Source organism: Esox lucius, chromosome 3 (genome assembly GCF_011004845.1).
Source record: "Esox lucius isolate fEsoLuc1 chromosome 3, fEsoLuc1.pri, whole genome shotgun sequence".
NCBI classification, from domain to species: Eukaryota; Metazoa; Chordata; class Actinopteri; order Esociformes; family Esocidae; genus Esox; species Esox lucius.
Genome location: NC_047571.1, coordinates 16,506,919 through 16,532,079, shown reverse-complemented (window position 1 = coordinate 16,532,079; position 25,161 = coordinate 16,506,919). Strand labels below are relative to the sequence as shown.

At 40.2% G+C, this 25,161-nt stretch overlaps 1 protein-coding gene across 3 annotated transcripts; it reads left to right on the top strand.

Moving 5' to 3' along the window:
- The first annotated feature begins 3,807 nt into the window (after positions 1–3,807).
- Positions 3,808–24,853, top strand: LOC105019431 (coiled-coil domain-containing protein 178). Of its 3 annotated transcripts, none has more exons than XM_010885629.3 (20): positions 3,808–3,943; positions 4,172–4,256; positions 5,166–5,302; positions 5,452–5,510; positions 5,747–5,823; positions 6,065–6,268; positions 6,433–6,653; positions 6,748–6,890; positions 7,061–7,214; positions 7,441–7,536; positions 7,645–7,781; positions 8,592–8,775; positions 10,460–10,522; positions 10,763–10,924; positions 11,022–11,135; positions 11,332–11,477; positions 11,771–11,930; positions 14,725–14,874; positions 20,379–20,513; positions 23,165–24,852. In XM_010885629.3, the coding sequence occupies exons 2-20, from the start codon at positions 4,202–4,204 to the stop codon at positions 23,342–23,344; spliced, it is 2,577 nt and encodes an 858-aa protein (XP_010883931.2). In that variant the 5' UTR covers positions 3,808–3,943; positions 4,172–4,201; the 3' UTR covers positions 23,345–24,852. The 3 variants fall into 3 exon arrangements, with proteins under 3 accessions (XP_010883931.2, XP_010883949.2, XP_010883939.2); XM_010885637.3 differs by lacking the exon at positions 3,808–3,943 and adding an exon at positions 4,015–4,052 and having other exon boundaries at positions 23,165–24,853; XM_010885647.3 differs by lacking the exon at positions 14,725–14,874 and having other exon boundaries at positions 23,165–24,853.
- The last annotated feature ends 308 nt before the right edge of the window (positions 24,854–25,161 follow it).

Sequence of the window (25,161 nt, the reverse complement as noted above, 5' to 3'; positions counted from 1 at the left end):
GAACTACAGGAAATGTATGATCTCTGTAATTGCAAACAAAGGTTTCTGTACCAAATATTAAGTTCTGCTTTTCTGATGTATCAAATACTTATGTCATGTAATAAAATGCAAATTAATTACTTAAAAATCATACAATGTGATTTTCTGGATTTTTGTTTCAGATTCCGTCACTCACAGTTGAAGAGTACCTATGATAAAAATGACAGACTTCTACAAGCTTTTTAAGTGGGAAAACCTGCAAAATCGGCGTTGTATCAAATACTTGTTCTCCCCACTGTATTTATTACTGGGGCTTATGAAGACCCCAGGTTTAATCTTCAACATATTTATTATTGGGGCTTATGAAGACCCCAGGTATAGTTTTCAAAATATTTATTACAGGGGCTTATGAAGACCCCAGGTTTAATCTTCAACATGTTTATTACTGGGGCTTATGAAGAACCCAGGTTTAATCTTCAACATATTTATTACTGGGGCTAATGCAGACCCCAGGTTTAATCTTCAACATACTTCACAGCCATTAAAATAGAAAACCAGGGTGCAGAGGTTGGCTAGGTAACTTGCATACAGCTTTTTGATAAATTCCATATATTTTTGATATATATCTTTTAAAACTTCCATTAACTTGAATGGGATTTTACTAGTGGGATTTCTTCATTTACATTAACGAGATACTAACAACCTCTTGATTAAAATGTGCACACATTTGCAAAATTTGCATAAATATACAGTCTTACAGAATCTTTTGAAACTGTTTAAGCATGAGAGACTGAACCAACTTTGTTCCACTTTTAGTCCCCTAAAAATTAACTTGCCCAACCCACCTTACCCAACCCACCTGGTCCAGAAACAATTTCCCAGTGAGTTTCTTGTATATGCATTTTGCAACATGAATAATAATAATAATAATTCCCTTTTTTCCCACAGACATTCTACAGGGGTCATTAGCATCTCATCATAAAACATATACAAAACTGAATCAGAAACACAATGAGGTCTGGGATTATTTAGTTAATTTGTCTATAGGATGTGGTACGCCACATTTAGAAATCGTTATTTAAATTACTTATTTCAAAATAAATATGCAATTACACAAAATACCATTACCTGAAAATAATGTAAGATATACTGTATTTTTAGGCATATCATGCTTTAATTAGACAGAGATGGGGGGAAAGACAAGGGAGAGTTTTTGGTTGAAAGAGCAGTGGGACAGATTCCAACCAATACTGCAGCAGTACAAGGGCACTGGAGACAGAGGCTTGGATTACTGGATCACCCTGTGTTTATACATTTGTTAAATGTGTTATTTTGAGACCTTTAAACTTGAGTGTGGTTATACTGATGTAATAGCAAAATAAACTATTTGTTAGTAATAACTGGAATATTTTTGAAACATGATTGGTTGCTTTAGAGACTGAAATATTTGTTTAAATTAAGAATATTTGTAATCTAGACTAGATTAATATTTTTAATCTAGACTATCTAGATGAGTTATACTGTAGGCATTGTTGTAATGCGAATAAAAATTGTATCTTATTTGGGCGTATTTAAAGCGTATTTAACATCTGTTGTAATATTATACAACAGATATAATATCTGTGTGACATGATAACAAAAATATTTTGTTCAGAGCATTGTTTTCAGTGTTTGTAATGACAGAATACTGTGAGATGATTATTTAGTATAAACTATATTTGAACTTTACAAGTAAAGTTGCTGGGGCTTCCTGTAACTCTTTATAAATAAAGTAAGATTTTGAAGATGGGATAGCCTAAACATCTAAAACAAAGTTGTTTTGATCAATTTAGCTTGAACAGTGAAGGAGATACTGTTTTATATTAATTAATGCTAATTAAACAAATGTATGCAAAAGTGTATTGTCATTGTTGAAATATGTTTAAGCATTTTAAGTAGGGATAGTTGAAGTATGTGAAAATAAAGTGTCTGTAGCTTGAATGGTTCAGTTAAAAGCAATTAGTAGCCTATACCATTAAAGTCAGCGAATAAATCCCATTCAAGACAGTTGCACTTTTAAGTTAAGTATCTTAAAAATAATAAAGGTTATCAAAAAGTTTTATGCAAGGAAGCTTTTCCTGAAGGCACTGGACATTTTAAAGGTTGAACAGGTTTTCTAGTTTAAACAATGTGGGAGGGGTAGCATGCTCAAACTACAGTAATAAATGGCTTATTAAATGCAAATATAGTTTTATTTGACACATTCTCCTTACAGGCCCAATTTTTTTTTTAAATAGCGTTGTCTTGGCAGTATTGTACTTTGGGACAACATTGTGCTGAAAGATTAAGCGTTGTCCAGTCTGAGGTCCTGTGTGCTCTGGATCCAGATTCTTCAAGGACCTCTCTGTATTATCCTCTGTTCATCATTCTTCTGACCTGGAAGGAACATTGCATTGCATTAGTTACATGTTGAATATGTTTATGAAAACAGAACATAAATTAAGCACCTATAGAAAGTCTACACCCCCTTGACTTTGTTTTTGTTGACATTTTATAAGTAGGTTTTCACACAGTACTCTACATTTTAATAGGGTGTTTGGGGTGTTCATACTGTTGAATTAATGCTTGGTATATGCAGGGAAGGCCTTTGGTAAATGTTTGGTATATGGTAAATGTTTCTATTTACCATTTGACCTAAATTTAGTAATATTTGGTAGTTTTTCTTCACAGAATTCTTTACAAAAGATCTTTCTTTGGAGAGCAAATAACCTCTCTCTACATTGCTTTAGTCTTCAACAATAAGAAAAATTCCTATAACATGTTGTTTCACAGTATGAAGTAGGTTTTGTGTTGTGTTGGGTTTGGGCAAACTGTAATACATTGCATTTCAGGGTTTTCAGAATATAAAACATTTAGCCCTATGGATAAAGAATTCAAAAAGGATTCAAGCTCTTTCTTGAGTTCCTTATTCCCACTGTACAATAAAGAGCAGATTTTTGTGTTTGTGATCTGTACACTGTGATCAGTCTTGTCCATAAAACCCTGTAACTCCATCATAGTTGCCAATGGCCTCTTGGTAGCCTATCTGATCAGTCTCCTATTTTGCTCAGTCATCTATTTCCGAGGTATCGTCTCATCTATTCAGGTTCTTACTGCCTCAAACGTTTTACTTCTTAATAATCATCTTCAACACACTTCAAGGGACATTCAAGGCTTTTGAAATCCTTTTGCCTATCCCGTTTCTTGCAACAACTTCCTCAACTTAGTCCATTTTACAGAGCCTTGGGGCTCATGGTTGGGCAAAAAATTGTGTACTAGGTCATCTATGTGCCAATTCATCAAATGCACTCTCAAACCTGGAATTTCATGGTTAACTGAAGTGCTGTATGACTGTCATTCTACGTACAGACATTGCACATATAAATCACATTTACACATACAACCCAAAATTAGAAGCTAAAAAAATACTCAGCTAATCGCCACTAGTCAACTCTTGCAGGAGTAAAGTCCTTTTTATTTTCCATATTGACGACATTTAAGCAATAAAGGGGGTGGTATATGGCCTGATCGGCAATATACCATAAACCCCAAAGATTCCTTGCAATTATAAACCAGCTACCAACGGAATTAGAACAGTACAATATTGTTATATCATGCCCGTGGTATATAATGTCGATTTGGTCGCTTACTGTCCAGTTTGGTCTCAAATACCAGTCTACACCCAATTAGCTCTCAGAATTCGAAACACACGGTTTATAATTGGCATTTTGTAACATTAACAATCATCCGCAGCTACCGTAATACTCTTGAACGCAGCCCCATTGAGAGTCTGCTTGTTGCTTAGCAACAGTATGATACGGTAGTTACGAAGTCATTTAAGACGGAATATAGTCTTCGGGTCATTATAGCTAAGGGCTTATATTTATGTATCTTTCTGTTCAGTAAAGAAACGTTCTTGAACATTGCGCGGGACACTTTGTGAACGGTAAAAGCCTGCTGTATACATTTTGGGAACTAGTTAAGTAGCTAATTAGCTAGGCAACTTTACCTGCAGTAAACACGCCTTTACTTTCCTTTATCCCAAGCGAAATAATGTACTGTACTGTAGCTACCTAGCTAAAGTGACTTGTTTTGCCCTTTTCAGCTGTAATTTGTAGCACGTCCTAAATACGTTTTTGGTCATTGATCTAACAAACAATTTGTTTTTGTCCAGGATTGCGGAGATAACTTCTACATTACTACGATGCCTGAAATTGAACTCAGATTTCCATCCAGGGAAGGGGCCCCGAGTTTACAAGGTTTTAATTATACTTTGCACTAATACCCACTTTTCATGTTCCTTGTTATATATGGTTATACTCTGTCATCACATTTTCTTGGTCCAAGTGACAGACAGGTTGCCATTTAATACTGTGTTGCATACAAAGACAAAAGTTGAAAGTCAATCATTTTCTTCATCAGATCTGCTATGTGCACTCCACCTGCAGTGAGAGTAGGCTGTACATCATTTTTTCTTGAATTCTGTGGTCTAATTGGATATCTATTTTAATATTGTCAATTTAGGCCAGGAACCATACTGTACTGCAGCCAGATGGCGCCCTTTCACCATTAAGCTAATATTGCCTTTGAGTCTAGCCACTGATGCTTACAATACTGTTGTTGGCCATGGACAGGTATGGATTATACTGTAAATGACATAAGTTCGTTGTGTTATTGTCATAATCATTACCTGACTCTGACTGAAGTTGATATTGGTACTCATTTAGTGGATCAGTCCTGGTCTTATTCTATAACATATGCTTTGTAGACTTTAGACAGAGGGTTGTGTCACTACTCTACCTTGTTCTAATCAAGCACTGGTTATAATTCACACAAACATAAAGTGTTTGTCATAATACCAAGTCTCTTTCACATGCTGTGAATAGTGCCCAAATATAATGTGTATGTATATGTGAATACATATTTCTATTTATAATGTAGGTATTTATATTACCTTTTAGTCTGATTTTAAGAGATACACATTTCATGTTCATTCCTTATGAACAATCCTTTTCTTTGTATGTATTTGAAAGTATAGTTTTTTATGGAAAGCAGTTGTGTGTGTGTGTGTTTTTCTTTATTTTTATCAAGACAACCCAAAGTCAACATGATTTGAGGCATAACTCTTCAATTTCATTTACGGCTGGTAATTTCTCATATATTTTAAGATCAGGAAGATCTTCGAGCAGTGTGCCCTAGCCGACGTCGCAGTTGTGCCCTGGTAAACACCCCCTCACCTTGTGTCAACAAAGCTGTTTGCCATATACAGGAGTTGAAGAAGAGACTGGAGAACTGGTGTCAACAGGTATGTTGCAGATGATGTCATAGTGCGATCATGCAAGAGAGAGAGAACTGTGGGCCAAATTTCACTGAAATGAAACAAATCATTTCATCTGGCTGGAAATACTGTAAGGTTGGACGCATTTCTTTAATTTGTCTCGTCCCCTCTGCCAGTCCGGAAATGTCAAGCATCAGGTGTCACATGAAAAACACCCAAAAAACACAACAATTAGGTAAGTAGTGTAGTGTTTGGCCTATTCGCCTTCATTCAGAGCTTTACATTTACAACAATTCTAGTATTTATTTCAGTTTGAGTCACTCATTTGAGAGTGACATACAGTAGTGAATGCGTACATTTTGGTTAAATCTTTTTTAACCACCTCTCTGTGCTGGAATTGAACCCACAACCCTGCCATGTTCTCCCAACTGAGCTTCAGGTATTTGAGAAAATCTGTTCCATCTTTTCCAGATTTCATTCCAATGAGTCAGAGTCTTCAATGATGTCTACAGAGTTATACATCGAAGGCATTGGTCTTAGTGCAAGAGGTGAATATTGGTGAAAGGTTTTGATATTTTTATGAAACGACAGAGAGACACATAGCTGTGTTTCATGTGTTGATGTACACGAACACTGAACGGAATAGTTCTGGTGCAGGAATGTACAGAGTAACTCCCTGAATTGCGTGCACATCATTGATTCAGCCCCTATTGCTTGGCAGACATTTACCTGTATTTATCAATGGATGAAGCTACTGGTATAGACACATGTCTTTTTATCTTCGTACAGAAGAGGGGCTGTTGTCTCCGCTGCGTAAGGAAACAACAGATGTCCTGGTAGAGGTGGTGTATCTGATTGAACGTCTGGAGGCTGATCGCCAGGATGCAGAGGAGGCTCTCCAGACAGAGAAGAGGAGGAGGAGAGCTTTAGCGGGGAAAATTGATAGTATTTCGGTGTGGAAGCAGCAGGAGTTTCCTGTTGCTGTCCAAAAAGGTCAGTCAGTGGCATATTGATGAAGATCCCTGTAATGATTACTTTTACTCTGAGGACTGCACTGTAACGTGTCGTGTTGACTACAAAATAACCTGTCCACTGTTAGGATTCGCGTGTTTCCTGTATATTGCCCATGTTGCAGAATGTGTGCTGTTTTTCTCCAGAGCATGAGGCCTGTACCAGAGACATCAGGGAATTGGAATGGCACCTGAAACTGCGGAGAGATAAACTTCACCAAGTCAAAGATAAAGTGACCAAGATGGAAGTCCTAAACCAGCGGTTAAAGGAGGACATTGATTTTGTCAAGACAAATGGGCCTCTCGTGAAGGAGAAACTGCAGCTGGAACGCGACTGCATGGACCAAATTAACATGGCTCAACATGAGGTATAGTTTACAATAGAAGTTGTTTGTGTGTTTGGTTCTACTCTGTCATTGTCACAAATGTTTAGGCTATGTTTCAGTTCTGTTGTTGTTCCAGGCACATGAGACATTTTCAAAGACTTTGACTGAACTCAAGAGTTGTCAAGAAGAGATGAGAAAGAAAGAACTGAAAGCAGATGAGGAGAGAGAGTGGATGTTCCATGAACTTAAGGGCATCAAGAATCAGCTAAATGAAAGACTGTGAGTTCGGTACCCACGATATTCAATGGTTTTAAAGTATCTCATCGCTAACGTGACCTCATAAGTAATAACAACCGTGGCATCTTTTTTGAGCGGTTTGCACAGTTACACAATCAACTCGCTGTTGAATTATGTGACTTAAAAAGACGAGGTCTTCATGTCTTGTGAAGAACGGCGTTGCAGGAGCTGAGGGGCCAGTGGGGTGACTACTGTGTTGAAGCGAGGGAGACAGAGAAGATGGCGACTCTGAAAGAAAACGAGTATCGAGATATGTCACTGAGTATCCCTGAACTGGAGGTGCAGGAGGCTGCAGCCAATCATCAGGTGAGTACTGGTCTGTGGGGTGAACTGCACGTCCATGTCAGCAGACGCTGGCCAGTCTGTGGCCATATTTGGTCTTTTGTCACCCCGAACAATTGCATGTGTTAATGAATGATTGAGGAATTTAGATAATGAGGGAATGAAAATGGAATTTCACTGTATGCTGTATGAAACATGCTGTGACGTGGACAAAGACACACTTTTTTTTTCAAATCTTTTTTTTGGTCAGGTTTTGGAGTTGAAAATAGAAATTGAGATAGAAGGGAGAAAAATTGCTAAGTTAAGGGAAGAGATTCCAGAGCTGCAGAAAGAAGTCCATGAAGCTGTAAGTGATGTCAAATATGTTATGTTGACAATTCATGTTTTTCAACATATTATTACATATTATTTTGTGCTTTATTTTATCCTTACTTTGCATTCGGTCATTTTCTAGAGACTTGCAGGTGAATCTGCCCTCTCTCTCTTGGATGAAGTGTTCTCTAAGAAACGTCAGGACATCTTGGCTCTTCACCAGGAAAATAACGAATATGACCTGGAGATCGAGGAATATACCAAGCAGATCTATGAGAGGTACTGTAGAGCATTTAAATCCTCAATCAATTACCAATCATTAAGAAAAGAAAACTTACTTGCAATTCCTGATTTTTCAAAATGCTTTTATGAGTTTATTAGTTAGGTTTAGGGTTAAGGTTGAGGTTAGTGTAATGCTTAGGAGTCTGTAAGCCTCTTCTCCATCTCTGAGGTTTAAAAGGCTCTGTTCCATATGTCAGTAGTAACATTTTACATTGCCTGTACTAGACATGTTAGTACCGTTCTGTATTCTTGGTCAACACTTTGACATAGCACGCACATTACTGGTCAATTAGTTACAGAATCCCTGACACAGTTACTGGTCAACTCCAAGGATGTCTTATTTAGGTTAAAGTTTACGGACAAAGAATTTCACCATTACAAATGCAAACACATAGCCTACACTTTCCCTACCTGGTTTGCTTCTGTAATATTAAATGAGGGCCATTTCGAACATATGGATCTTTGTTAAAGATTCATAATCAATGAATACATTATTATGCATTCAATGATATTTACATTTAATCTGAAAATGAACTTGCAACAAACCGTTCTGGGAAAGTAATAATGAGACCCCTGTCTTTTTCACTCTGAGTTAACAGAAACAAACTCAACTCAGTTGACTTACAATCTCATGTAGCGATGACTCAAATTACACATGATTTATTCACCACAAGAGGGGTCAGTTTCAAGGCCATGTTAACTAACATCACCACTCAGACACAAGCCTCAGGTCAACGTGAGATCTGAACACTTCAGATTTCAGTGTGTGTGTGTGTGCTTCTGCGTGCGTGCGCGTGTGTCCATCAGTGAGCAGACAGTGAAGCAACTTCAGAAGGACAGGAAGCGCATGCTGCAGAAGATCACTGCGAACGAGCAGGACAGGGACGCGGCACTGGAAGAGCTGTCCCAGGTGGAAACGCTGCACGGCCACACCACGGGCACACTGGAAGTGCTGGAGCAGAGGACCTTCACGGAGGAACAGAGGAGCCGGGTTAGTGTGGACAGAGTCTGTGGAAATACAGGCTGGTCCAAGACACTGCCGCCGGTGCACTCGTACTTCTACAGCATGGGTTCGAATCCCGCCTGATGCTCGTTTAGCAAACACTCTCCTCAATCTTTCACCTCTCTCGATAAAGCTTCAAACCCTGACAATATATGTTCATTAGAGAGCCACTCGTAGAGAAGGGTTTATTTCACCAATGATAAGGGTGTCCGATGTCTACATTTTGCCTTTTGACTTTGACCATTAAATACACTCACCTAAAGGATTATTAGGAACACCTGTTCAATTTCTCATTAATGCAATTATCTAATCAGCCAATCACATGGCAGTTGCTTCAATGCATTTAGGGGTGCGGTCCTGGTCAAGATAATCTCCTGAACTCCAAACTGAATGTCAGAATGGGAAAGGTAGGTATTTTAAGCAATTTTGAGCGTGGCATGTTTGTTGGTGCCAGACGGGCCGGTCTGAGTATTTCACAATCTGCTCAGTTACTGGGATTTTCACACACAACCATTTCTAGGGTTTACTAAGAATGGTGTGAAAAGGGAAAAACATCCAGTATGCGGCAGTCCTGTGGGCGAAAATGCCTTGTTGATGCTAGAGGTCAGAGGAGAATGGGCCGACTGATTCAAGCTGATAGAAGAGCAACTTTGACAGACATAACCACTCGTTACAATCGAGGTATGCAGCAAAGCATTTGTGAAGCCACAACACGCACAACTTTGAGGCGGATGGGCTACAACAGCAGAAGACCCCACCGGGTACCACTCATCTCCACTACAAATAGGAAAAAGAGGCTACAATTTGCACGAGCTCACCAAAATTGGACAGTTGAAGACTGGAAGAATGTTGCCTGGTCTGATGAGTCTCAATTTCTGTTGAGACATTCAGATGGTAGAGTCAGAATTTGGTGTAAACAGAATGAGAACATGGATCCATCATGCCTTGTTACCACTGTGCAGGCTGGTGGTGGTGGTGTAATGGTGTGGGGGATGTTTTCTTGGCACACTTTAGGCCCCTTAGTGTCAATTGGGCATCGTTGAAATGCCACGGCCTACCTGAGCATTGTTTCTGACCATGTCCATCCCTTTATGACCACCATGTGCCCATCCTCTGATGGCTACTTCCAGCAGGATAATGCACCATGTCACAAAGCTTGAATCATTTCAAATTGGTTTCTTGAACATGACAATGAGTTCACTGTACTGAAATGGCCCCCACAGTCACCAGATCTCAACCCAATAGAGCATGTTTGGGATGTGGTGGAACGGGAGCTTCGTGCCCTGGATGTGCATCCCACAAATCTCCATCAACTGCAAGATGCTATTCTATCAATATGGGACAACATTTCTAAAGAATGCTTTCAGCACCTTGTTGAATAAATGCCACGTAGAATTAAGGCAGTTCTGAAGGCGAAAGGGGGTCAAACACAGTATTAGTATGGTGTTCCTAATAATCCTTTAGGTGAGTGTATAGTCAGTCACATTATCTACAGTAATAGTCAGTGAAGGAAGCCTCTTCATCTGTGCGTAGAGCCTCCCTACCAACGTGGCTTTGTGAAAGCAGCACTAGTGGATAGACGTTCAGATACGCACTAGCAGATCCACGTACCACGAGGGAGTCTGCTTTTTCATCAGCATTACTGATGAAACGCATATCCGTATCTCCTCAGAAAGTGATTGAGAATCTGAAGAAAGACCTGGTGAGCGAGATGAAAGCCCTGGCTATCCTGAAGGTAAATGTCTTCTGCGCAGTTTACCATCCAGTGTGTTATAATATCAATACTCAGAAGGCCTGCTCAGACAAAATAACTGTCTCAGTAGGGAGTAGTTGCTGCTTTGGGTTGTTGCTAATGAGTAACCATAAACCTTAAATCAGATTTTGTCTTCCGCAGATCTTTAAAGTATATATTATTCTTCTGGATTCCAAAATTACTTTTTGACAAGTTCTGTTCAATTTTGCACTGTATTTTCAGGGTAAAATAGCAACATTTAAAGCAGAATTTCAGCAGGAGCAAATGAACACTGCCAAGGCCAGAATGGAACTTGGTCAGGAATTTGAAGAGGCAACATCAGCGACTAAGCAAATGGAAGTGAAAACAGAAAAACTGAGACAGATGCATAATGATAAATCTAAGGTAATCTACTGTTTATTTGGTTTTGCTGTTTTCTTTTTTTTGGGGTGAGATTCTGTTTGGAGTGTTTCAGATTCAGCTGATTATTTATCTGTTTCAGAAAATTGAAAGTTTGAACAACCAACTTGGTGATATTCTAATGAAAAACAAAAATACTTCAGATTATCTGGAAAAGGAAAAGAACCTGAGACTTGAGAGTCTAAATACAGAAAAGGTAAGATATAGGCCCCTACCAATGTTTCTTTTTAATATTGTGAAGACATTTAATGTTTAAAGCATCACTTAATACACACTTTATGTACAAGTGATACGGTCACTTTGAATAAGAAGGTCCAATCAAAAGTTATCAGGCTGCACATTTTTATTGTGGTTCATGGTTCAATCATTTCAAACTCTTTCATCATTTCTAGGAATTACACCAAGGTGTTTCCAAGCGGTTTGACCAGGCCTTGAGCAGAATCGCAGACCTAACTGCTAAGTCTAAAGAGTACCGAATAGAGTCTGACAATATGGAGAAAATAGCATCCACTATGCCAGATGTCATTGAAGAACTACAGTAAGAATCTGCCCTCTACCCACAACCACCCTCTGATCTGCTAGGCTAATAAAACAGGCCTTCCAGTCTATCTATAGAGTATGTGGGATTTATTATCATTGTAAGCCTGTTGCACAAGAGACCCTGAAAAGCTTGAATGTATTAGTTTGATTCATGTTGTCTTCAGAGCGTCGCCATTGACTGATGACATTCAATGACGGCAAAGTCTTGGCATTTCCATCATTGATATTACCCAAGGAATCAGCTAGATTTGATTTCAAACTGATTGTCAACTGATATTTTGCATGTATCAGGTCTGTCTTTGATGCTACGGGGTTCAAAAACCAAACAGCTACGTTGATCATGAACACCTTGGAATGTGATATCTCTGGCTGTCAGCAACGGATAGAACAAATATTGAAAACTCACAGTACTCTGTTCACAACCAGGCAGCAGAAAATGCAGGAAATCAAGGTAAACAAACAATGGATTCTTTGGTTCTATACAAGGTGTTTTGGTTTATCATGTACTCACTGTATCTGATTATAGGTATCCTGTTAACACCTAATTTAGCTGTAATTGTAAATAATATCTACATAAGAGCATCTGCTAAGGGACAGTTTGAATGTTTAATGTGAGAGAAATATCAGAAATGTAGAACGAGGGGTGATCTAAAATACCATGGTTTGTATAAGACTACAATTGTGCCATTCTCTGCCGGACAAATTGAGCCTTTGACAGCAGTTTTTTCCAGTGGTAGAGTCAAGTGAAACTTTTCTTAATGACTCCCTGGTACATATAGAATTATTGCTAAATGACTACAGTGTTAATGTTCATCTCTTTACACAATGCTGAAGTTAGATCCAGCTGAACCGTTGACATGACATTTATTTAAGTGCTTTGAACAAAACTAAACAAACAAGAATGTTTTGGACAAGCCTTTTGGCATTTCTTTTTTGTAATGATATTTTAGATGCACAAAACAAAAGAGAAAGTCTAAGGGGTCCTTATCTTATTATGTAGTTATTTGTGGATTAGTGTCAGTAGAATTACTCACCACAATCCGCTGTTAGAAGAGAACAACAGCGTCTTCAGCAATTAAAAATTATAAGCCAAGGTCAATTTTGTCATGTTTTTAAAGGAGTGACAACTAACTGTTCAAACCTGATTAGGCCTCTCCTGTATTGGTGACTCTTCTTTTATCGGACATTTGCCCTTTTTAGTAACCTGTTTAATCTTCGTGTTCATTTAAACACAATACTTTTGTTTCCAGCCTCACACCATTGACAACATACTGTAGATACAAGGCACTTTTTCACAAATCTCATATTTTTTGTATTCACCTGAAGAAGTGTATTGGATATCTAAATGCTTTGTTTTAATCGGAAAGCCCTGTTTATTGTAAGGTTTTCATCAGCAGCATGCAGGATAGGATTATCAGCCCAGCCAGAGCCTCGTGGCTGATGGGAGTCTCACATGGCTTATCTAATGTGAAATCGCCATGTGGTATATAGTTTCATTAAACGGTGATCAAGAATGCATTAGTTCAAAACAAGAAAAGGCAATGGAGCTTAGGCCGCCATGCATCCGCGAGTGCAGCAACTTTAAAGAAGTTGTTGGCGTGAGACAATTTAAGAATTAGGAAGTCTTCCTCATAGACACAAGTCCCATTAGCCTGTTAAAAGGCAGTCATGCAAAAAGAGCTTTAGCCTTTTTCACTTGAAAAAAATAAAATGGAATCAACAATCGGCCTATACCCTGTCTCACCAAATGAAAAGATGGAGTTAGAGAGAGTGTTAAGTTATAAGGAAATGGGTTACTTTGATCATTAGGTTCAATATAAAGCACACACATAATGTCCGCATTAGCATAACATAATAAGCACACTAAGCATTTGGTAACCGCCGTGCATGACTTAGAATCTGGCGTTCACAATGGTTGGATACATTGGAGATTACACAGGAGAAAGATGCTGACCTCATATTATCATTGGAAGGCCCTGGAGGTCACTATGACTGTTCACTGTTGTTGGGATGTTAACTGTCAGGTAGAGCCCGTTATCATGGCCAACACAGCTCAAATGGGGCAAGCGTGTGGGTTTGGGTGTTAACCTTGGCCTGCTCACCTTCTGTCGTCAGGGTCTACATACAGAACTCCCCTCTGCAGCCTGAACATGGCCAGACAACCACAGAGTGGTACTGAGTACATTTAAATTAAATCAGGGAAAGTCTTCGTGTCCTGGTGATGGTCTAAAATGTCTGCCGTCCCGCAAACGTTTCCTAAGCGTTTCCACCATGAACATGGTGTCTTCCCTGGTTAAGTTAATCAAGCGGCTAGCTGACGTTCGGCATAGTAGTCACCATGGACAAAGTAAACAACACAAACAAACTGCCGACGCCATCAGTTTCTTATGGGCAATGAAGTGGAATTTGTTCCATTTACACTTCAGACAACAGCACCCATCAGATGGGCTTTGTCAGTACTGCTGCATGCCTTGCCTGCTGTAATTAAACCTGAAATCAATAGCAGGCATTTGTCATGTTTACAGCCCCTCTCTCTCTCTCTTTCTGCTGGGTTAAACTCATCACTTTAGTGCTGCTGTTGTTGTGTTTTACTGCGGAGACACACTTCATTATGTTTCTCCTTCTGCAGGTACAGTATAGTCCTGTCCAGACAGACACCAGGATTCAGCAGCACTGTGATCCAATCCTGTGGGAATAAATGGGCTTGAGAGATGACAAGAGGGCAGGCAGAGAGACAAACACTTACTCCGTATTATTTATTTGCTTGATTCCCTGAATCACGCACAGGTACAGGTTCCGCCTACTAAATAACCGGTTACAACACATGTTATTGGACGTGTTGCAAACCGAGTGTACTGCGTCCTAAACACACACCCGTGGCTTTACTCCTAGGCCTGTGGCTTTTCAAAGAACGCTTAGCTATATGTCATTTCTTTAGTTGCAGCCTGGGACAGTGATCCATATCTTTGATCACTTAGTATCTTACATCCCACATGTAGTAAAACTGCTGCTTCAGCATGCATTGGTAGGACGGTAGCAGCTCTCCTCCACTAGGGATTGATGGAACCAACCACCATGATGGAAGTCCTCGGTCATACTCTACCCACTTAGAGAGCCGCAGCCTGCCCTGTCTCCTTAATGCTGTCTGCCACTGTCTCTGGACTGTTCTCATAAGCCCCAGTAAGTGCTTGAAATGCCAGGACACTTCATTATCAAGATCAAAATATTGTTTGTGTGTGTTACAGGCTGACCTAAAGGTAGCTCTGAAAGAGAATGTGGAGTTGGCCCATGAGTACAGAATCCTTCAGAGAGTCCTGGTGATCGCCAAGCGTGAGGCTGTGTGTGTGTTTGATGAGAAGAACCGAGCGGAGGAATCTTTTCACGACCACAAACAGGTAGACTCTTCACAGCGCGTGATTACTGCTTCCTGGTGCTATTCACTTCTGAAGCTTTCCATTTTGAATAATCACAACAATGGAATGTGTTGCAATCATCATGTGATATTATGTTATCTCATATATAGTTTATTTGTGTGGTCAGTCATTCCGGATGGTTTTAGTTGGGCGGCCAATGAGGAGTTTGCTGCAGTAATCTGATCTCGATGAGATCATTTAACTGTGGACGGATGATGGATGTGATACTGTAGTGTTTCTGTCCATGGGGAGTTCAGTGAGGCAGTAGGTTGATGCGATTCATGCAAACACATAAATGCTAAGTTCACTATGCAGTCTTGAATAGGTCTCTAAACAAGAACACGTCTGAATTAGCACCCTATTCCCCGCATGGTGCCCTACTTTTAGTGGAGCCTCATGGGCCCTGGGGGAAAACCTGTGCACTAGATAGTAAATAATGAACCATTTGGGATGCGTAATAAGTGTCTTGTGTCATTGTGTTTCAAGGTGACATGTTTCATTTTGTTTGTGTTACACATTAGCTTCTGTTCACTAGGTGGTCAGTGGAGGAGAGACCCATACCAAGCAGGTAAAGAATAGAAAAAAATGACCTTGCAAAGCTAACTCTCCTAAAGGTTATGGATGAAAAACGACAGGACAATTTATACTCCCAAAGGTGTTAAATGAGAAACTACAGAATACATTTAGACCTTGAGAGGTGTTAAATCAGAAACTATAGAACAATTTATACTTCCAGAAGTGATAATTAGTAAACTACAGAACAACTGATACTCCCAAAGGTGTTGAATAGTTGAGAGGGACTACAGAACAGAACATTCCCACTGTTTTTGCGTTTATGGTATGGGACACAATTTTACTTTGATCCTGAGAAGAATTGTAAATGACAACAATATTCTATAGTCTGAACAGGAAATAAAACAAGCACTGCTTCTGGCAATAAGCAATAGACATGATTTGTTCCCCAAAATGACTAATACCTTTACTCAAGAATTTCCTCATCTGACTACATGAATGTTATCAAGTGGGAAATGCATGCAGAAATAAAATCCTGTGGACAGGATTCTCCACGCTCATGATCAAAGCCTGATTTTCTTTTACTCTGGATTCAGCCGTCCTCAACCATTTCTGTTTGTTTCAACTCTGGAAATGTTTAGTACAGCAGCACCATCCTATGATTTACTTTCTCTACCCAAATCAAGCTTGATAATATGCCTGTAATTTACTTCAACTGACTAACTATGGAGAATATTTTACAATCAACGTCGACATATGTGTCTTCAGAAGGACATCCGATGCCACTCTGGTTCTTATCACGCTGATCACTCAACCAAGTCTGGATCCAAATCCTTATGTTTCGGAAGGAGTGTAGTTAATCCATATTACCTTCTTTACAAATAGATTAACTAGTTGTAATCTAATTCTAATTAAGGAAATTACAGCTTGTTCTATATAAACATTTATTTAATGTATGTTTGGTTTTAGTAAAATCAAAAAACACCACAATATTTTTGTTTTTCAACAACAAAGGTAAATTAATACATGTACAACGGTAATGATATCATACGACCAAAAGGGACACAACGCATTAATGTTGGGTCTTTGATGAGAAGAAGTATAAAGAGTTGCAAGCATAATCACTCATTTTTGTATATGTTGGATTTACATAATGGACACTTGTAGCCTACTATTGATGGAGGGTTTTACTCATGGCGCAAAACCAAAACAGGCTTGCATAAAGTATGTTGATAACATATCCTAGATGAACAGGGGATGTCCGCTCACTGTGTTGCTCCTTTCAGACTTGATCTTTTAATAAAGCTTTAGGGATTAGGATTTATTTCCAAATGGCCTCATGAGCCAATTCTTTTACCAACCGTCTTGACTAGGCTACCTCGCGATTACATTGAGCAGGACAAAAAAAATCCCTCATTAAGGGGTGGGGAGGCTATGCCGGTTGTTCTTTTACCACATCATATGGATCAAATGGATTTCTTTTGTTTGTCATTTCATAGTTTAAAGGCCCCAAAACCACATTAATGTTCCGTACCCCAAGCCAAACATAAAGAACCTCGCCTTCTTTTGAATTGGAGGTTGTTAGTAGTTGGTAGTTGTATTTCCTTTAACCTCCTAGTGGAGCAAGCAGTGTGGAAAGAAGCAGAGGGGCGTAACCTCTCATTTAGAAATAACAATATTTTGAAGAATAGGGGGTTAAATTGGATAGGCAAACAATATTTATAAAAAAATAAAGACAGAAGGACAATTTGTACTTAATCCATAAACAGTCATTCCAAATGTCTGAAAAGTTTAGTCATGTCCAGCAACAAAAAAGCTAGTAGTAATCATGGTATTCAAGCATGCTTAAAGCATGTTTAAAAATTCATTGAAAATCACCAGACATATTTAGATTGAAGTTACTTGGACATTAAACCCTCAGAAACACAAATTATGACACTGCTATCAATTAAAAGTGATTTGGACAATAACCCCTCAGAAACACAAATTAGGACACTGCTATCAATTAAAAGTGATTTGGACAATAACCCCTCAGAAACACAAATTAGGACACTGCTATCAATTAAAAGGGATTTGGACAACAACCCCTCAGAAACACAAATTAGGACACTGCTATCAATTAAAAGTGATTTGGACAATAACCCCTCAGAAACACAAATTAGGACACTGCTATCAATTAAAAGTGATTTGGACAACAACCCCCCAGAAACACAAATTAGGACACTGCTATCAATGAAAAGTGATTTGGACAATAACCCCTCAGAAACACAAATTAGGACACTGCTATCAATGAAAAGTGATTCGGACAATAACCCCTCAGAAACACAAATTAGGACACTGCTATCAATTAAAAGTGATTTGGACAATAACCTCTCAGAAACACAAATTCGGACACTGCTATCAATTTCTTTAAAGCACCTGAATGAAATGTGGTGCAACCAATTGTCGTTAGAAATCACCTTGTGTTGAATCTGTGTCCATTGAAGGTTTTTCACCAGATTTTAGGTGAAATTCCAAAGTGGCCTTTATGGAAAAGTGGCCAAATTCACATCAAATCTTGGCTAGAGTTTGCCAGAAGGCCAGTTGGAAGAAGAATCTACGGTCTGATAAGACCAAAGTAGAAGATTTTGGCCTGGACGCTAAGCGCTGTGTCTGTTGACTTTTGTGAAGCACCCGTGTTGTTGTTGTAGTATGCACAGTGTCTCCCAGCTCAGCCATGGAAGCTCCTCTAAAGTTGCCATTGGCCACTTGGTGGACTCCTTGCCCTTTGATGCCTTGGAAATGTCATGACAAAGTATATTCAGTGTCCTCTAATTATTGGGTCAGTGAAGCACAAGTGCATGATTACGAAGGGCACTGTATTTTTTTGAATTTCCTCAAAGTGTACAGTGCACCATCAGATTAATATCCCTTATTCCTCAAACTGTCATGACGCAAAGCATTTGTCTCTCCTCTTTCTGCGTATTCCTGCTTACAGACTCACAGCACCCCTTGCATGTTGCCATAGCAACCTGTTTCACATAGATGTGAGCTTGCCGTAAACATCTTTACCAAGTTTAATTTGATACGTTTTAACTTCCAAATTGTTAGTGCAATTTGTTTAAAAGATGTTTCAGCAATATAACCAGCCAACATGCTGATATAAAATGTATTATTGTGTAGATATGATTTTTAGTTTCCTAGCCACTGACTTATAACTTCACATAGCCAGCCAACCTGTCAAGACAAAGCATTGCATTGTGGGTTTTGTAGTATACGTGAGTCTTGATAGATTTCGTCCATCATATTTGCTTGCAAACATCCTCTAACAAGAAATGCAGAAAAATGTATTACATGTATTATCTTTTTGATACTATATATTATAGGAAGTTGTGGATTATGATAGATTACAATTTAAAAACTATTGAGCACTCAAATATGCCCTATTGTAGATTTTTAGCTAGCAGTAGCAAAAGTTAGCTGAAATTTGCAAATGGCAATAATAAATAAAAAAAAAATACCCATGTTACAGTTTTTTGGCCTACAGAGGAAGAATCTAAAATGAATTTGAAAATGTTTTAAATTCTCCTATATGAAGATTTATTATTACACATTAATGTTATTTATTATTATTATTATTTATGTATGCCTCTGACAATTTTTGTCTGCATTACATGGTTTCATGGGGAGTGTGTAGATGGCTAACTCCGGGCCAGCAAAGACAGAGTAAGTGTCAAGGACCCAGGATACTGATGGGAGAATCATCATAGCACACATTGTTTGACAGCCCATAAAGTAGCAATAATATCTACTGCAAATGGCAGGCCCACTTCAAACATGCTAGAAGCTTTGTTGTTTGAAGAGCCTGAAAAATATTTGATATTCAGCAGAGGGAGCCAATGGAAGCTCTTTCTTTGGCTCTCTACTGTCTGTCTGACTCAGTAAACCATGTTGTACAGGCTTCGGCCTGTTATAACACAAACTAAGCAGTAAACATAGACTCCAGAAGCATTCAGAATGAATGGCATTTGGAAGAATGGCATATAGTACAGTAAGTCTATGTTGGTGTCAGGTTTATTTTAAATCACCTGCGCTGTTGAAATCCACAGTGCTCTTTTTTTGTATTGTTCTAGCCTACCATTTTTTTCTTCTAATAATACCTTTTCCCCCCTGATCAACTAGCTTAGCGGCAACTTAAAAAATGGTTTCCAAAGGCAATGTGTTATTTCTCCTCCAATAGCGTCTGTTACTTTATGCTTCATGTAAGTGTCTTCTTATCACTGCATGTAAGTATTGTTTTGTTTATGTGGCTGGAGCTTTCAGCAAAGGTTTTTAACAGGGCATGCCATAAAGAGCATTCCTGTTATTGTGTTTCCTTCAGCTGTTGATGGCTGAGCTAATTCGCTTTAGTTTCTCTATGCACTGGGGAACACATTGCCAAGCAATGATAAGCTTTGTAGGAAGAGAGGAGAGATGGAGGGAAGGAGAAAAGCAATGGCATCTATCAGAACTGAAAGAAACCTCTATGCTTGAAACTATGTTCAAATAATAAAGCGAGCAGCATGTCTTTCCAATAGACTAGGAATAATTTCTAGTTTCGGTGGGGGGTTCATGACTCTGTGTGTATGTGTAAAATATGTCTTGAGGGGATTGGTATAAAGTTAAACTGGGTGAAGTAGAAATATTTTACTCATCAGCTTTGCAGTCACAGAGTTTGCCTCGGCTAGAACAAAACTGCTGAAGCATTTAGAGAAAATTAACCCCCCATCCTGGCAGCCAGATGTGACTGGATTCTGATGACTGCACACGAGTGGGCAGAGAAACCAAGAGACTGTGAAATTCCTGTCAGGCCCGTGTACTGCAGAATGGGCTATTGACTGCTTTCTCTATTCCCCTCCATCATTCTTCTTGAACACTGCCATTAATTTCCTCTCCTGCCTTACCAATTCCTTTTCTCTCTTTCCCCTTCCCCTCTTCCCTTTTCCCCCTCCCAGCTTTCTTTGTTGCAGAAGAGGATGCACAAAGCTGTGGTGAAATCCTTCAGACAACGCCACCTCTACAGCCTGGCTGAACTGGCCCGCTTCCAGATCCTCTCTAACCAGAACAACCAGAAAATAAAAGGCGTCCAGGTATGTATGTGCTTCAGGAGACGCCCATGTGAATCCACACATAGACAACATGAGAACCATTTTGAGTTGTTCAGTCCGCCAGCCTGGACCTTCATGTCACGCGTGTATTTATTTCTAAGTTTGGGAGGATCCATGAGTTGAGTCGATTGTTTTATTTAATGGGAGCCCAACGTTAAAACGCGGTGAGCTAAGCATTACACCTCCACTGGCAAGGCGCTGAACACCCTCACTGACTCACTGTAAAACACAACTGTCACTACAGCTGTCTGTATTTTCATCACCCTGGAATTACAGACGATGCCAGCACCACCTTTCCTACCTCCAACCAGCAGTCACCAGGGCAGCTCAGGGAAGTGATTGATGATGTGTCGCTGAGAGTGGCTATGGCATGTGATGACCCAGCGTCTCAGGCTAGCTCTGTCTCCTCCCCGCAATAACTCTATAGACATTCAGACCACTGTGTCGCGTACTTATTCACCGCGTGATGCTTGGCTGTATGGCTGTCTTCTGTTTGTTGTGTTGTTATGGGTTTCTCTTATTCGTCATTCGGAATTGTTTCTGTTTTGATGGTTGCTAATGAATAGCCACCCATAACTACAACTCCTCGTTTGTTCTTTGATGCAAATGCCCCTTGGTACCTTTCTCAGGTTTCACTGGAAAGGTAGTCGGCACGTATTTTGAATTTGCAGGGTTTCATGGGGAAGTGGAGAGCTTCAATTACTGGATAATGGCTGGCTAATATGTGGTGAGACGTGAGAGGAGGTCAAAGCGGACAGGAGGACGGTGATGAATCTTTATGAAATGCCCCGTCCTGTAGCCCCAGCCGCCAGCGTCATACTGTTGCAGGCAGGTGCCATTCAACCATGGACCCATTCACATCCTCTCATAGCCATTAGATATTTTATACTGAGGTGTTTACACTCAGCCTTGTTTCCTGCTCGCTGCTCTTCGACTGTGACAAGCAGCCATGTCAGTCGGATGCCACCAATCGAGCACTAAGACAATAGCAGGCTTCTTTGTGATTCAAATGCAATTCGACTGATTTGATTGGATCAGACTTCCTCCCAGATAGCATGTCTTTGATTTGACTCTGTCTCTGCTCTACACCACACATTGAGTAATAACACATTGTGATTATATCCCTCTCCGTCCATTCCTTCTCCTTGTTTTATAGCTGACATGCTTTTTGATGGGTCTTGTCCAGCCAGACATTACAGTCAGTCAGGGAGGGAGAGAGCAGTCATGTCTCCCAGGCCTAGGAGGGTAGAGGAGAGGAGGGGAGGCCCTAGACAGCTGAACACAGAGCAGAGGGGAGAGCAGAGCAGGGAGGAGTGGAGCATGGAGGAGGAGGAGAGGGGAGAGGAGGAGGGGAGGAGCTATCAGAGTGCTGCAGAGTGTGAAGGACAAAAGAGCTGGTGTATTGAAGCGCAGCGCACCGTCACCCGTCACAGCCCAGCACAGGGTCCCTCAGAGCAGAGCAGCTACTCACTTTAAACCCCCAGCCCTGCTCCTCCAGACTACAGCAGACTTCACTACGCACTAAGGAATGCTTAGACTCCGGGTCCTAACTAAGAGTAGCGCATCTAACAAAGAGACCCCTTAGAGCGGTCCAGTCTACAAAGACACGTTCCGAGTTGTACATGCTTTAAAATCAAAGAGCCCGTGTGCGGTAATAATAAGAAGAAGACCCTAAGCATCGCCGTTCCCACATGGTTCTGCACCAACAAAACCAGTAAAACTAAAAGAAATGTGCCCGAATGGAGTGAATTTGGATTGAATGCTGTGGGATGCTTTACTAATCTATGTCCTCTTAATCGCCTGAGCAGAACATCGGTGAGGTCAGGTTCACACTTTCACTACCCAGTCACACTGACATTACGAAACCTAATGGTATTTATTTGCTTTGCAGATGCTGCAGGAGATAGAGGGGGAGGCGTGGGTGGTAGGGGAGACCAGCGGGTGTGTGTGTGTGTGTGTGTGTGTGTGTGTGGTGATGGGGGTAAGTGGGGGCGGGGGGCTGTCATCCTGTAACAGTGCTGCCAGAACTGGCAGTTGAGTTTTTGTGTTCTGCCAGTTGACACCAGGGATGGCATAATTGACAATGGCTAACAGAGGCTCTCAGTGCACAGGGCTTGTTGAATGGCCAGCATGATAGCGGCAGAAGCCCACTAGCCACGCTCCCCGGGGACAGTAATCCAAGATACTGTTTCTGATATAATTGTTAGTCAGAATTTCTGCATGGCTAGGCCGGTTCAGATTCCCAAGCCGGTTGACAGTGCCAGGCAGTTTAATAGAAAGACTTGATGCAGAGGTTTTTAAAACAGAGGTCCATTGAACCTGCACCACGGTTCAACCAGGAGGCTCTCTCTCTCCTGTACCCGCTCTCTCCTTTCACAAAACGAAGAACACAAGGCGGGATGTAACTTACTCTCCCTGTCTGAAGCCCGCCGAGAGGGCAGCCCGTTGTGAAACAGGCAGAGAATTGAAAGAGGAGCATCAAATCAACACGCGTGTCTGTGTGTCAGATCCAGAAGTGCAAGTCGAGCCTCTTCGACGGAACCTCGTCCATCCAGTCGTCATTGTTTTTCTTAATTAGCTGCTATTAATTAACTGGTAATTCATTGATTCCATTCGCTCCTTCATCCAAACAGGAGGAGTTGTCAGGAGCAATCCAGCGCATCTCTGCCTTCCTGCTCTCTCTGTCAGACGACTCAACTACCAGTGATGATGCAGCGACCATGCAGACGGCAGCAGGGAAGAAAGAAGCGGGTCCGGATGCCATTGGATTGAACAGGAAGAAGAAGATGCCTACAGTTCAGATAACAGTGTAATTGGACATTCACCTGGAGCTAGACAACTTACTTACCTCAGCACGCTTCACTCATTCACTATCCCCCTTCGCCCTCTTACCAGCAGCAGATCCATAACAATGAAACAGGTGACTTTCATGCTGCTGTCAGGACTGATCTAATTTTAGCTGGGTGAATGATTGCAATTGGCTTTGCCTCATCAGATAATTAATCTATGTCACCATTAATTGGAAAAGAGAATAATTACAGGCAGTGTTGACAGAAATTCTACGCTTCTTCAGATTTTTGACTAGTAAAACCCTCCGTGACCTTAACCAGTGCTTAGTACCCCACTTCAACCCCATGACCATTGCCAAAGCAAAACATGTCCTCTCAGTAGACAAGCAACACGGTTTTTGTTGTTTCATTTTTTTTTCTTTGGCTCTCCCTCCATGCTCTTTTGGAAAGATGTCTCCCTCAATCACTTTTCAATATTCAATCTTAATTTTGTGGAAGTTTAGCATTTTCAATGAGCTGGAGATGAATGATTAATGAATACATTTAAATGCTTCATTTTGTCCATGGATCATTAGTTAAGTCCTTTGTGGGAAGGACCTGAGAAAGGAGTGAAAATTATTGAGACATTAGCCTGGAGCAATCCAGGGGTAAATATTTAGCACGTTACTAAAGGATGTTGTATAGCGGGTGCAGTGTCCTACTGGCTTTTTAACTAAAGAACCCCCAGGTAACGCTGCTTTCAATATGGCACATTTCACCTGAATCGCACGTAGTATTTATTTGGAAGAGAAAATTGATTTTTATTATTTCATCAGGCATGCATGTATGCATTGCTTCATAGGCCTACTAATGATGTGGCACATTAATATTTATTAAACACTTCAAAAGTTTTTCTTATTCTCTTTGATAAACATTAGCGATTCAAATATTAGCACGACAACATTGTTTATATTTCCATTATTGTGATGGGACAATTTAAGACTATCACTGTAGAATTGGTCATTGGATTCGTGTTAGAGCTTTTCTCACCAAATGTTATTGAACTCACCTCAAGTACTGGAGACAATGTAATGTCCTTTTAGGTCACTCAACCAGGGGATATACAGTATACTGTTGGCCCTGGTCTGAAGTGTCCTGGTGGTCTGTGTGGTTGACTGAGATGTTGTGGGTTTGTTGTTACTCAACAATACTTAGTTTGAAAGGATAACTATTTAGTTTCCTATAGGTTGTTGTTTTGCGTGATCTGATTCCCTGGCCAACATGTCCGGGAAACCCTGCAGGTGTGTCAGTGTTTCAGTGGTGTTTCAGATCAATGATACTTAACTGGGATCCGGTTTATTCTCTCAAAGCACCTTGAGGACCTTTTTATTTCATTTTTATGCCACCACACTATCTCTTTAAAATGGCAATATCTCAAAAGAAGGCACCTTCCCAACACATTCATCTCCTCTCCTTCCATCTAATCAATCTTCAAAATAAATGATACTGAACCAGAGCTGGCTGTCATCACATTTGTCTGGAGGGAAGACACAAGGTACACACACCTGAATGATGCTACTTTTTACCGGCTCTACTGATGTGTACTTGTCTGTGTGCACGACTAGTGTGGAGAAATGTAATGTGGGGAACTGAGACACATGTATGTCTGAGACTAAATCATTCCAATGTTAGTCTGAGACTAAATCATACACATGTTAGTCTGAGACTAAATCATACACATGTAAGTCTGGGACTAAATCATACACATTAGTCTGCTACTAAATCATCCAGATGTAAGCATGATTTTAAATCCTACTCATTTAGGACTGAGTCTAAATCATGCACATGTAAGTCTGAGAATA

Excerpts from the sequence above, each read along its gene's own strand:
- LOC105019431 (XM_010885637.3), top strand. The coding sequence starts at position 4,202 with ATGCCTGAAATTGAACTCAGATTTCCATCCAGGGAAGGGGCCCCGAGT. Across the intron at positions 6,654-6,747 it reads TTAACATGGCTCAACATGAG|GCACATGAGACATTTTCAAA; the intron begins GTATAGTTTACA and ends TTGTTGTTCCAG. Across the intron at positions 6,891-7,060 it reads AATCAGCTAAATGAAAGACT|AACGGCGTTGCAGGAGCTGA; the intron begins GTGAGTTCGGTA and ends TGTCTTGTGAAG.